Genomic DNA, 13,473 nt, shown 5'->3' on the forward strand with positions numbered 1-13,473 from the left:
CGCTCCTCTCCTCGAAGCGCTAACCTTTGCTGAGTCAGGGCTCCAGTCAGACTAGGTGGCTTTACACACTATTCTGTCTTCATATCTAAGCCTAGACAACGAGCAGCAGCGACAGCCCAGCCCGATCCTGTTTTTATCCCGATGCCCACACTCCAGTACATGTCACTGGACAGTGATCAGGAGCACAAGCCCAGGCTAATATTCCCTCCCCACCCTAATCCAAGGACAGTCGTATCCAGCAGCTCCCTGACCTGAGAGATTAATCGGCACGGATTGGGAATGGTACATAGAGTTTAGTTTTTAGTTCACGCTTGTGTTGAAAATAATTCATCTTTTGTACATTAAATATAATACTGTCATTACCAAGAAACCAGTGACACAGTGTGAATTCAGTGCATTATCAGCATTCTCTAAAAAATGGTTGAGTATTTTACATGATATCTTTTTCTTTATAGCTGTTCCTTCTGCTATCCTAATTAGGCAAATGCTACAGCAGCCTTTAAGTAAAGGCCTAACAATTCACTGGTGTCTGGTGCTATGCATTATGTTAAGAGATTTTCTTCTGTAGACTGGGTCTGTTTAATGCTTGCTACATCAGAGTAACTGAGAGCAGGACCACAAGCTTAGTGTTCATGCTGGGTCATTTGTCCAGAAGCTCAGCCTTAGCAATGGACCTGTCCAAGCAGCGACACACTAGTAAATGCATGTACGGGACACGCATGGTGGCAGCTATTACTTACTGTATATTAGGTTTGCCAACTCTGGCTGGATGTATTCGTGGAGGTTTCATCACATGTCCACCCGCTTCCAACTGCCCCACCCAGCCAAACAGCCCAGTTATAACTAATAAATGAAATGTTTTAAGAAAATGAAATAAAAACACAATTATATTTAATGGCCATTTGAATTTTCTCAGGGGTTGCCTGCAAAGGTGTCCTGGAGAATAATATCAAATCCTTGCAGACACAATGTCAACCGTGGGCTCAGTGGGTAGCACTCTCGCCTCTGAGTCAGAAGGTTGTGAGTTCAAGTCCCACTCTAGAGACTTAAGCACATTAATCTAGGCTAACACTCCTGTTCAATGCTGAGGGAGTACTGCACTGTCGGAGGTGCCATCTTTCGGATGAGACATTAACTTAACGTCCCGCCTGCTCTCTCAGGTGGACGTAAAAGATCCCACGGCACTACTTCGTAGCATTAAACAGACACAGTATACAGAAGAAAATGGGCAGCTCTTAACATAATGTATAGCACCAGACACCAGTGAATTGTTAGGCCTTTACTTAAAGGCTGCTGTAGCATTTGCCTAATTAGGATAGCAGAAGGAACAACTGTAAAGAAAAAGATATCATTTAAATACTCTACCATTTTTTAGAGAATGCTAATGATAATGCACTGAATTCACACTGTGTCACTGGTTCCTTGAGAATAACAGTATTATATTTAATATACAAAAGATGAATTATTTTCAACACAAGTGTGAACTAAACACTAGACTGTATGTACTGGTGTCCTGGCCAATATTTATCCCACAATCAACATAACAAAACAGATTATCTGGTCATTATCACATTTCTATTTATGGGAGTTTGCTGTGTGCAAATTGGCTGGCGAGTTTCCCACATTACAACAGTGACTACACTCTAAAAGTACTTCATTGGCTGCAAAGTGCTTTGAGATGTCCGGTGGTTGTGAAAGGCGCTATATAAATGCAAGCCCTTCTTCTTCTTTTTCCTCCAGGACAATCCTGGAGGGTTGGCAACCCTTGAGTACTGCCACTCTCGTAATCTATGTAATACAGCACAGGGTTGTCTGGTTCTTAGAGCTCAGAATAGAGTCAATAATTTCCCTACATTACAACAGTGACAACACTACAAAAGTACTTAATTGACTGTAAAGCATTTTGGGATGTCCTGAGGTCATGAAAGGTTCTACATTCATGCAAGTTCTTTCTTTACACCCCATTTAAACTTAGTGATTAAATAAAAGTAGGTGGTGTGTGAGAATTCAATGTTACCTGTTTTAGTTTTTAAAGGGCATTTATTGTTTACTATTTTTGCTTTCCTCTCCTGTCATCTTGGACCTTCGGTGTTCACTCCAAGCCAGCACCATTCTTCTCTTTAAGTATCACTTCTAAATGTCACTCTTCATGGACTGCCTGAGAGAGTGAGTGTTGGGCAACTATTGGACCTTGGGTGGCATCGCAGCCGAGCACGATCCCATCCCAATCCAGTGTCCACACACACGCATTTTCCAGCAGGGGTCGCTGTCCAGTGACAAGAGGCAAGAAACCCTGGCCGATTGGCACCTCTGAGAATCTCGAGCTGATTGTAGTGTCCCGGCTGAGACTGACTAATTCAGCATACGTCAGGAATGAAACCTAGAAGCTTGTGAACAGTAAAACAAAGCTTTTAGCCACCGAGCCGTTAGGTTGGGGTGGGGGGGGTGGGGGGGAGCATGGCTAAATACTTATATCATCACCAAGGTTAACCCATTACCAACAATAAAATCTATTTAAGGTCCTTAAGGGAATGGATATAAAGAGCTCTGATCGACACAGACTTGAGAATCAGGGATCACAGGCCTCAGCTTGGAAGAGGGACGATCCGGAGGCAGCTTAAATTTACTAGGTTTACACAGAGGGTGTTGAATGGACAGCCCAGTGAAGCAGTGGGATGCAGTGTATGGGAACATTTGAGGGAGAATACTATGGATAGTCAAGGGACTGGCAATTGAGAGGGATTCATTTTGGGGGGAATTTTGCCAGATAACCTACTTGTTTCCTGTACTTGACTGTGTTTCCATGTAAAATGAGGAGTCGAAGTAGATCACAGATCTACCAACATAGAAGGAGCTTTGGGTTTAAAAATCACGTTCTTTATTTTTCTGAGTAGAAAGGTTTGGCCTGAGGAAAATATTAAATCATTTTCTTTTTATATTCTTTTTCCAGAAATAAGTGTGATTTTCCACAGCCAGCTGTACAATGTGTTATCAAGTCTCCTGATAGGCTTTTTAGGGCCTACATCCAAATTTCAGAGTCGCTGAAGACTGCCTCTGCAAACTCCACCTGGCATACAGCGGAAATCAATGGGATATATTCCAATAAATGTCACTTGACAACCAAGCTTCCATTTAATCGAACAGCAGTGATTTCTGTCCCCCTGACTTGGAACTGATTGAGTTTTGCTCACGGAAGAGGAAAGGATTCTCTGTGATGGAAGCTGCTCTCAGGGAGGCCAGCACGAAGGTATCACCACAGGAAAGGGGGTCCACCCGAGATAGTTATCACACGAGCTGTTGTGGCATCCTGCATTGCGCTGACCAACCGTTCCCAGAAACTTGAAAACACTTTCATTTGAGATTGACTGTATCAAATTCCTTTGGCTATCATATTTTCCCTCTGTAGGTATGTGACTACATGGTGATAGCCCTCAAAATAGCTTGTGTGTCATTTTACAATGGGGGCCGAGAGCAACTGCAAAGCCACAAAGCACAGTTTGTACAGTATTAAGTGACTCCCAGATGCTAAGGTCTTTCTGGTATGAACTTTCAACTTTTGACAAAATATTTTTCTTTCGCCCCTCTTCCCATCTGCCATTTTGCTTGACTTCAGCATGAGTAGAACTAATGGTGTTGATAAAGAAAGGGTCTGCATTCCTGCAGTTATCGTTCCTTCAGTTTAATGAGCATAATGAACAACCGTTACAAGGCGGCCAGAAGTTACCAATTGACCTTGCGGTCTAATTCAGTCTGAGTTACGTTATTTTAGCAGGTTTGGCAGGGGAGATATTTCCACCTGCAATTCATCATTTTTTGCTACATGCTTGGTCACGACTTTTCCTCTTTTCGCTGAGCACTGCGATGGGTCGTAAGGAAAGCAATTATCTGCAGCCTTCGAGATGTAACAGTGCTCCACTGCAGAACCCAAAGGCACGCTCCCTTGCGCTCAAGGAAGAAGGTCAAGGTCCTGCTGATTTTGCCAAGCAGGTCCAACGCAAGAGCAAAGTTCAGCAGGTGCACTTCAAAGAGGAATGCACGTCCAACATGAGAGACAAGACTGAAGGGAAACCCGCACTTAAGGGGAAAGCACAAACCTCCCGGCCTCGAGGACTGGCCAACTGTTCGTTGGCAATTTCGAAGCCGCAAGGGGTCCTCAAAAGCATCGCTATTCAGACATCGCCGAGTCTGAGGAAGCACCTCCCAAAGTTCAAAGGGAAACTGAAGAACGTCACGAGATCAGCCAAGGGGACGGTGTCAATGGATTCAGTGAAAGTCACCGGGGTTACTCTCACAGGAAATGGCCTGGCTTTGGAAATCACTGACACTGCAACACACACTAAACAGACAGAATCGGGCCAAGTCCAAGAGAAAGGAACTAAAAGACCAACAAGGACATCTCCTCAATTGAGCATCTACAGCATAGTCAAGAGGAAACACTTGTCGCAAGCATCTGATCCGAAACTACAGGGCTCACTGCAGGAAGTAGCAGCTTCATGGAACTGCCCAAATATGTCCACAGGGGCACACAATTCTGAGAACTCAATGGCCTCGGGCAACCCATCAGACCCTGGCCACCCCCGTTCCAAAGTTGGTGTCTCCCCGCCTGAAAATATCCAGTGCAGGAATCGTGCACACCCGAACTGTTCCAGTCTGCACAAAGCTGAGCTGGCATCTACACGGCAGTCCACTGCACTGCAACAGAGCAGAGCGACACGTCACTGCAAGGAGGACGTTTCGCCAGAGTATTCAGAGCTTCTTTCTGACTGCGTAGGGAATGGCGATCTAAGAGGCATGGATGTTTCAAAATTGCCGTCGTGCCCACTAAGTGGTATCAAGGCAGGCCTCTCGTGCACTGAAAGCTCTTCAAAAACCATACTTAATCATACAGCTACGTGTAACATGGGAATAAAATCTCAAACTAGCAAAAGGATTAAGGAAATTAATCAAATCCATCTAACACAGGGGGACCTGTGTGATCTACAAGGCAGAATGCAGTTCATAGAGGATACCTTACAGTCAAACGAACACAAGATTAAAGTCCTTTTGAATGTAATTCAGGATATGGAGAAAACCAAAGCACTCAATGAAGGGTATGATGGCTTTTATTACATTTTTAGTTCATTGTAGCATTAGTGTCACACTCTTATTTGCCAAAGAATTTTGACATTTAGTGGATCAGTAGAATTCAGACAAATTGATCCCCTCAATCTGGAAGTTCGAACCTCTGCCACAATTGATGTGGGCAGTGGCTTGGCTGAGCCAGACCACCCTGGATGAGAGAGAAGAACATAAGAACAGGAGGAGTTCTGATGAAAGGTCAATGACCTGAAACGTTAACTCTCTTTCTCTCTCCACAGATGCTGCCTGACCTGCTGAGTATTTCCAGCATTTTCTGTTCTTATGGAGTATGTTCTGCCATAAAATTAGATCATGGCTGATCTGTACCTCAACTCCAATTACATTTCTTGGCTCCATATCCCTCACTACCCTTACCGAACAAAAAATCTACCGATCTCGCTCTTGAATGCTCCAATTGACCCGCAGGGGGTGAAATTGCCCACCGCCCCAAACAGGACAGATAATTCTAATTACATGATGATTCTCCGCCCCAATCCTTGAGTTGGGAATAGAGGGATTTTGCCCTCTTTTCCTGTGTGATTTTGTTACGCTGATGTTTCGGGTGGCTGCGGGGCGTAAGTGGGTTGGGAGCAGGGTGGAAGGTGGGCGGTGTCATCAGCGTCGTGCTGACGCATAGCAATGTCCCATCTCTTCAGTTAAAGGGGAGGGCCGCTACGAGCACTGCAGCCACTGGGCCACCAGGGAGGGCTTTGGCCTGGCCAGCAGTCCAGCACCCAAGAGGGGCTGTTGGGCTGCCTGTTGACGGCACGGACGAGCCCGTGGCCACCATTGTCGGTCCGACTTCAGAGTCAGCCGACAATTGAAATAAAATGGCGGCCGTGGCGGAGCGCCCTCCAGTTTAAGGGCGGACGCGCCGCCCAGCCACTAGCAGCTTCCCACTGGGAAAAGCTGTCGGGGACACCGAGCGGCGGCCCTCCACTCCCGCAGGGCAATTTCCCTCGCGGGGCAGAAAGGGGTCGCAGGGTGGGGCCTGTTTCCGCCGCTCCCAACCCAGGGGGAAATTTCTGATGGGTCGGCCCATCTGCCTGCCCCTGGTCGGAAAGGCCTTACTGCCCCATTATCTTAGAGGTGGTAATCGACCTTAAGGAGGGGGTGCAAATTCAGCCTCCAGCATCCACATCCTTTTGGAGGAAAGATTTCTACTACTCTTTGCGTGAAAAAGTGCTTCCTGATTTCACCTTGAATGGCCCAGTTCTCATTTTAAGATTATTTCCTTTTGTTCTTGATTTCCCCACCAGAGGAGTCCTGTATCAACTCTATCGAATCCTGTTAACATTTAAATACCTTGGTCAGATCATCCCTTAATCTTCTATACACAAGGGAATACAAGCTAAGTTTAACCCATAATTTAACTATCCAAGCTCCGGTAACATTCTGGTGAATCTGCACTGCACTCTCTCCAAGGCCAATATGTCCTTTCTGCGGTGTGGTGTCCAGAACTGAACACAGTACTCAAGATGTGGTCTGACCAAGGCTCTGTACAACTGAAACATCACTTCCACCCTTTGCATTGCAGCCCCCTTCAGATAAAGTGAATCACTGAGTGGTTAGACAGGAGGGATGTTGGTAATGGAGTTGAAATAGGGTTCCCACCCCAGACTCTTGAACAAAGGCATTATAACACCTGGCTGGAACTAGCAAGGGGTTCGAAAGGTATTTACCCTTAAAGCTTAAACGACGTCAATTAGAGTCAAGAAATGGCCCAGACTGTTTTGAATTAGCTACATCAGGTATAAATCAGATACATGGGCTGGATTTTCGGCTTTGATATTTTTGGGGCGGTAATGGTGGCGGGTGGTAAAGTTTGCACCCGGGAACAGTTTATGTCTCAGTGTGTAACATGGGGCAGCTGGGCCCTGAGGCAGGGGGCGCAGCATGAAGGAAGGCGTTGTACACCTCTCTCAGGGTGTTAGCTTGGGAAACTCCCTCAAAAAAATAGCCACAAAAACATTCCCCACTCCACCACAACACAAATCGCAAAAAAAGTTAAAAGGAAAAATAACCACACTTGCCTTAGGAGTCAAGTGCTTACCTCACCGCTGTCGATGTCCTAGGTGCTCACTGCGGGGCGTACGGGTCGGGCAAGAGTCAAAACTCGTACCCGTGTCGCAACCAGGGGCGTTGCACACCGGGCGCAGTTCTCCCGGGCGGTGCTGCTCCACGCCGCCATAAAACTGGACCCGAGCATCATTGCGGGCCGCTGGAGGCTGAGCGCCTGCCAGAACACCTCACCGCTGCCATTGCTGCCGATCCGGGGTGAAAAACGGAGCGGAGGAGCCAAAAATCCACCACATATATAGATAGAATGACATAGAATGTACAGCATAGAAACAGGCCATTTGGCTCAACTGGTCTCTGCTGGCGTTTATACTCTACACGAGCCTCCTCCCTCCTTACTTCCTACCACCCTGTCAACATATCCTTCTACTCATTTCTCCCTCATGTACTTACCTAGCTGGCCCTTAAATGTATCTATGCTATTCGCCTCAACTACTCCATGTACTAGTGAGTTTTACATTCTAACCATTCTGTTTAAAGATGTTTCTCCTGAATTCCTTATTCGATTTATTAGTGACTATCTTACATTTATGTCCCTTAGTTTTGAATTCCCCCACAAGCACCTTCTCTATGTATATCTACCTCATCAAACCCCTTCATAATTTTATAGACTTCTATCAGATCACCACTTAGCCTTTTTCTGAGAAAACAGCCCCAACCTGTTCAGACTTTCCTGATAGAGAGAACCTCTCAGTTCTGGTATCAGCCTTGCAAATCTTTCTTGCACCTTTTCCAATGCCTCTATATCCTTTCTATAATATGGAGGCCAGATTGGTAAACAGAAAATGAGGTGACAAAAATTAATTCTATAATGGCTTTGGTTATGTGTAAGGTCCATGTGTAAGCCAGACACAGTGAACAACATTTCCTCATTTGTACAGTCCAGGCACACTGACTGCAGCCAATACCATTCCTGCCATCTAGCAGTCTGAGGCCTTTGCCAATGTCCAGGGAGTTATACGTTACATCCTGTGGATGTGCAGTGTCACTTTGAGTTCCGGGGAACACTGGACTATATGCTATAACACCAGCCTCAGGGAATTGCTTATGCAACCAGGAGGCCAGAGCTCCTGACTGGGAGGGAGAGGGAGCATTCAAAACTGGCAGATGAATCCGTCTTTTCAGCTCTCACGTACGTTATGGTGGCAGTTGGTTGCAACGTACTAGCGAGGCCTTCTAGCAGTAAAGCCCATTTGTTGATAAGGGAATATCATATAACATTGGGAAAAATGGGTTAGAGCTTGACTTTGTGTAATGGTGTAAAACAGGTAATAGAGAGTCAGCAGAACGTTTTATATCTCTTTAATTTCAATTTTGACTTCAACAATCAGGAGAGATGTTGAACAGGCTGCCAGCTCGTTATTGTCCATTTTATAAAATCAAGATCTAGCCCATGGTGTCTAAAGAAAAGCATTTGACAAAACCTGATAATTTGCATAAAGACACAATGCTGGAAATCATAGGGTGCAATGCAATAATTACACAGCAATTATGCAAATTAGACCTTTTATGTCTGCAAGTCAATTAGTTTTCCCATCAGGACTGTGCCTATTCTATTGTTCCTACATTTAAAAAAAATGTGTTCTAGTGATGTGTGCAACCCTGGCAGGGCTGAATTTATTGCCCATCACTAATTATTAGTGAGCCTTCGTAAACCGCTGCAGTGCAGCTGGTGAAGGTACTCCCATAGTGCTGTTAGGTAGGGACTTCCAGAACCGTGACTCAGTGATGATGAAGATTTGGGGATATATGTCCAAGACCGGATGGTGTGCGTCTTTGAAGTGATGGCGTTCCAATACCATTGCTGCTCTTGTCCTTCTCGGTAGTAGAGGTCAATGGGGTTGGGAGCAATGTTCCCTTTAAGCTGTATGGTCGTGCAGCCCTCTGGACCTCCCGTGCAGCCGGCTTTTCAATGGAATTTGATTTTGAATGGGCTGCGCAGCTCCTTAAAGGGGCTCCGAACCCAAAAATAAAATTGACGGGAACATTCGCTGGGAGGTGTAGTTGAAGATTACTTCACCCCATGTGACTCATAGGGGTTCCCAACCACTCCCAATCTTCACTACATCATTCAAGATAGAAATGCTTCAAGTCTAAGCCTTACAGTAGTTGTTAGCAGACTGATTTACATTGAAGGAGGGAAAATTATTGCTCCAGATTTTGCTCTCACCCAATGTACTTTCATGCAAATTTTCTGAGGGATACAACCCAACTGGTGTATTTTATGCTGGTGAACTATTCTGACGGGCCTGGCAGAGATAACAGCTCGGCCCGTAGTATAGGGCAGCGCCAAGGTTGAGAAAAGTAAAAGTCAAAAACCAAATGGCACAGAAGCCCATTCAACCCATAGAAATTTGGGCCCGAAATTGATGAAGGCCAAGGCCCACCCAAGTGCTGCCCAAAAGACCGCCGATGGCCGCTGAGATACCGGGCGGTACGTTGCCAGGAAGATTCCTCTGAAAGAGGTGGCAGTACTGCCTGACGGCAAAACAATGGCTTACGCTATCAATCTGGGCGGCAGTGGGTGGGTGCTCTCAATCTTGGTGGCAAATGGGCTTGCCGCCCAAGTGCCGCCAGGGATGGAGTCGGGCCCAGGGAGGGTGGAAGAGCTGAAAATAAAAACCTTTACAAAAAAAAACCCCACCAGAATATCTTGAGGGGACCCCATCCAGATAAGTCGCTGTAATGTTCACGAACCGTTTTTTCCGTTCTTCGTACTTACCATTGGGGTTAGAATAGCATCCATGCAGTGGTCCTTCCCCCTGCTGGTGCATACTGCTGTCATCTCCCACCTGCACCAATATGGCAGCTCGGCGGGCAGGAAGTCACTTGGCCGCCATCAGCTGCCAGCGGGCGGTTCCCGCCGGTACTCCTCTCCCAGCCGCTCCAGCCCAAGTGGAAACTGGCAGCAAAACTCAGCTGCAGCAGGCGGCAGTGGGCGGTAAGGCCACCAATATCGGGGCCATAGAATGGTTACAGCATGTCGACTCTCTGCAACAGCACTTCAGCTAGTCCCACTCCCCCGCCCTTTCTCCGTAGCCTTGCAATTTTTTTCCTTCAGGTACTTATCCAATTCCCTTTTGAAAGCCATGATTGACTCTGCCTCCACCACCCTCTCAGGCAGGGCATTGCAGATCCTAACCAATCGGCACTTTAAAAAGTTTTTCCTCAAGTCGCCTTTGGTTCTTCTGCCAGTCACCTTAAGCCTGTGTCCTCTGTTTCTCGACCCTTCCACCAATGGGAACAGCTTCTCTCTATCTACTCTGTCTAGACCCCTCATGATTTTGAACACCTCTATCAATCTCTTCTCAACATTCTCTGCTCTAAGAAGAACAACCCCCGCTTCTCCAGTCTATCCACATAACTGAAATCCCTCATCCCTGGAACCATTCTTGTAAATCTTACCTGCACTCTCTCTAAGGCCTTCTCATCCTTCCTAAAGTGCGGTGCCCAGAATTGGACACAATAGTCCAGCTGAGGTCGGACTAGTGTTTTATAAAGGTTCATCATAACTTCCTTGCTTTTTGTACTCTATGCCTCTATTTATAAAGCCCAGGATTCCATATGCTTTTTTAACTGCTTTCTCAACCTGCCCTGCCACCTTCAATGATTTGAACATAAGAACATAAGAAATAGGAACAGGAGTAGGCCATTTGGCTCCTTGAGCCTGCTCCGCCATTCAATAAGATCATGGCTGATCTTGGTCTCAACTCTACTTCCCTGCTCACTCCCCATAACCCTTGACTCCCTTATCGTTCAAAAATCTTTCGATCTCCACCTTAAATATATTCAATGACCCAGCCTCCACAGCTCTCTGGGATAGAGAATTCCAAAGATTCAAGACCCTCTGCGAGAAGAAATTCCTCCTCATTTCCGTTTTAAAGGGCACCCTCTTATTCTGAAACTATGCCTCCAACTTCTAGATTCCCCCACGAGGGGAAACATCCTCTTTGCTTCTACACTGTCAAGCCCCCTCAGAATCTTATAGGTTTCAATAAGATCACCTCTCATTTTTCTAAAGTTCAATGAGTATAGGCCCAACCTGCTCAACCTTTCTTCATCTCAGGAATCAATCTCGTGAACCTTCTCTGAACTGCCTCCAATGAAAGTAAAACCCTCCTTAAATAAGGAGACCAAAACTGTCTGCAGTACGCTAGGTGTGGTCTCACCAATGCCCTGTACAGTTGTAGCAGGACTTCCCTGCTTTTGTACTCCATCCCCCTTGCAATAAAGGCCAACATTCCATTTGCCTTCCTAATTACTTGCTAGGCACCTGCATGCTAACTTTTGTGTTTCATGTACAAGGACCAACAAATTCCTCTGTATGGCAGCATTTTGTAATCGCTCCCCATTTAAATAATAATTTTCTTTTTTCTTTTTCCTACCAAAGTGGATAACCTCAAATTTTCCCACATTATACTCCATCTGCCAAATCTTTGCCCACTCACTTAGCCTGTCTATATCCCTTTGCAGATTCTTTGCGTCCTCCGCACAACCTGCTTTCCCACCTATCTTTGTATCATCAGCAAATGTGGCTACATTACACTCGGTCCCTTCATCCAAGTCATTCATATAAATTGTAAATAGTTGAGGCCCCAGCACTGATCTATGTGGCACCCCACTAGTTACAGTTTGCCAACTGGAAAATGACCCATTTATCCTGACTCTCTGTTTTCTGTCAGTTAGCCAATCCTCTATCCATGCTAATATATTACACCCAACCCTGTGAGCTCTTATCTTGTGCAATAACCTTTTATGTGGCACCTTATCAAATGTCTTCTGGAAATCCAAATACACAACATCTATTGGTTCTCCTTTATCCATCCTGCTTATTATATCTTCAAAGAACTCTAGCAAATTTGTCAAACATGATTTCCTTTTCATAAAACAATGCTGACTCTGCTTGACTGCATTATAATTTTCTAAATGTCCTGCTACTACTTCCTTAATAATGGACTGCAGCATTTTCCCAATGGCAGATATTAGGCTAACTGTTCTATAGTTTCCTGCTTTCTGTCTCCCTCCTTTCTTAAATAGGGGTGTTACATTTCCAATCGGCTGGGACCTCCCCAGAATCCAGGGAATGTTGGTAGAATACAACCAATGCATCCACTAACTCTGCAGCCACTTCTTTTAAGACCCTAGGATGCAGGCCATCAGGTCCAGGGGACTTGTCCACCTTTAGTCCCATTAGTTTGCCTAGTACTTTTTCTCTAGTGATAATGATTGTTTTAATTGTCCCCTCTCAATAGCTCCTTGATTATCAATTATTGGGATGCTTTTAGTGTCTTTTGCTGTGAAGATCGATGCAAAATATTTGTTCAAATTCTTTGCCATTTCCCTGTTTTCCCATTATTAATTCCCCAGTCTCATGCTCAAAAGGGACCAATATTTACTTTAGCTACTCTCTTCCTTTTTATATACCTGTAGAAGCTCTTACTGTCGGTTTTTATATTTCTTGCGAGTTTACGTTCATAAATTTTCTTCTCTCTCTTTATCATTTTTTTAGTCATCCTTTGCTGGTTTCTAAAAATTTCCCAATCCTCTGGGCTTCCACTATTCTTTGCAACATTGTATGTTTTTGTTTTCAATTTGATACCATCCTTTACTTCCTTAGTTAGCCATGGATGGTTCATCCTTCTCTTAGAGTCTTTCTTTCTCACTGGAATATATCTTTGCTAACATTTGTTTACATATAGCCTCAGGTCTCTCTGTTCATACACGCCTTTTTGAATTGTATCCTTTAGTTTATTTTGTCTCTCCTTGTTCTTTCTAACACACTGTATCACTTTGCAGTTTTGTGCATTAAATTTCATCTGCCACATGTCCGCCCATTCCATCAGCCTGTCCATGTCCTCTTGAAGTCTATCACGATCTTCATCACTGTTTACTATATTTCCAAGTTTTGTGTCATCTGCAAATTTTGAAATTGTGCCCGAATACCAAAGTCCAAGTCATTGATATGTACCAAGAAAAACAGTGGTCCTAGTACCAACCCCTAGGGAATACCTCTTGTGTTCCTTCCTCTGAAAAACAACTGTTCACCACTACGCTCTGTTTCCTGTCACTTAGCCAATTTCGTATCCATGCTGCCACTGTCCCTTTTATTCCATGGGCTTCAACTTTGCTGGCAAGCCGATTATGTGGCACTTTATCAAACGCCTTTTGGAAGTTCATGTACACCACATCAACCGCATTGCCCTCATCAACCCTCTCTGTTACCTCATCAAAAAACTCAATCAAGTTAGTTAAACATGATTTGCCTTTAACAAATCC

The 13,473-nt window shown here is 45.0% G+C and overlaps 2 protein-coding genes across 4 annotated transcripts in view; one reads left to right on the top strand and one right to left on the bottom strand.

The window, feature by feature from the left end:
- LOC139263058 (dedicator of cytokinesis protein 2-like) overlaps nt 1–13,473 on the bottom strand; it is a 770,661-nt gene that overhangs the window by 306,133 nt on the left and 451,055 nt on the right. The gene's annotated exons all lie outside the window — the stretch shown is intronic.
- LOC139263059 (protein INSYN2B-like) overlaps nt 3,862–13,473 on the top strand; it is a 113,003-nt gene continuing 103,391 nt past the window's right edge. The window contains exon 1 of the mRNA XM_070878577.1: nt 3,862–5,090. Within this exon, the coding sequence (XP_070734678.1) occupies nt 3,862–5,090 (1,229 nt within the window). The remainder of the gene's footprint in view (nt 5,091–13,473) is intronic.

This window comes from Pristiophorus japonicus, chromosome 4 (genome assembly GCF_044704955.1).
Source record: "Pristiophorus japonicus isolate sPriJap1 chromosome 4, sPriJap1.hap1, whole genome shotgun sequence".
NCBI classification, from domain to species: Eukaryota; Metazoa; Chordata; class Chondrichthyes; family Pristiophoridae; genus Pristiophorus; species Pristiophorus japonicus.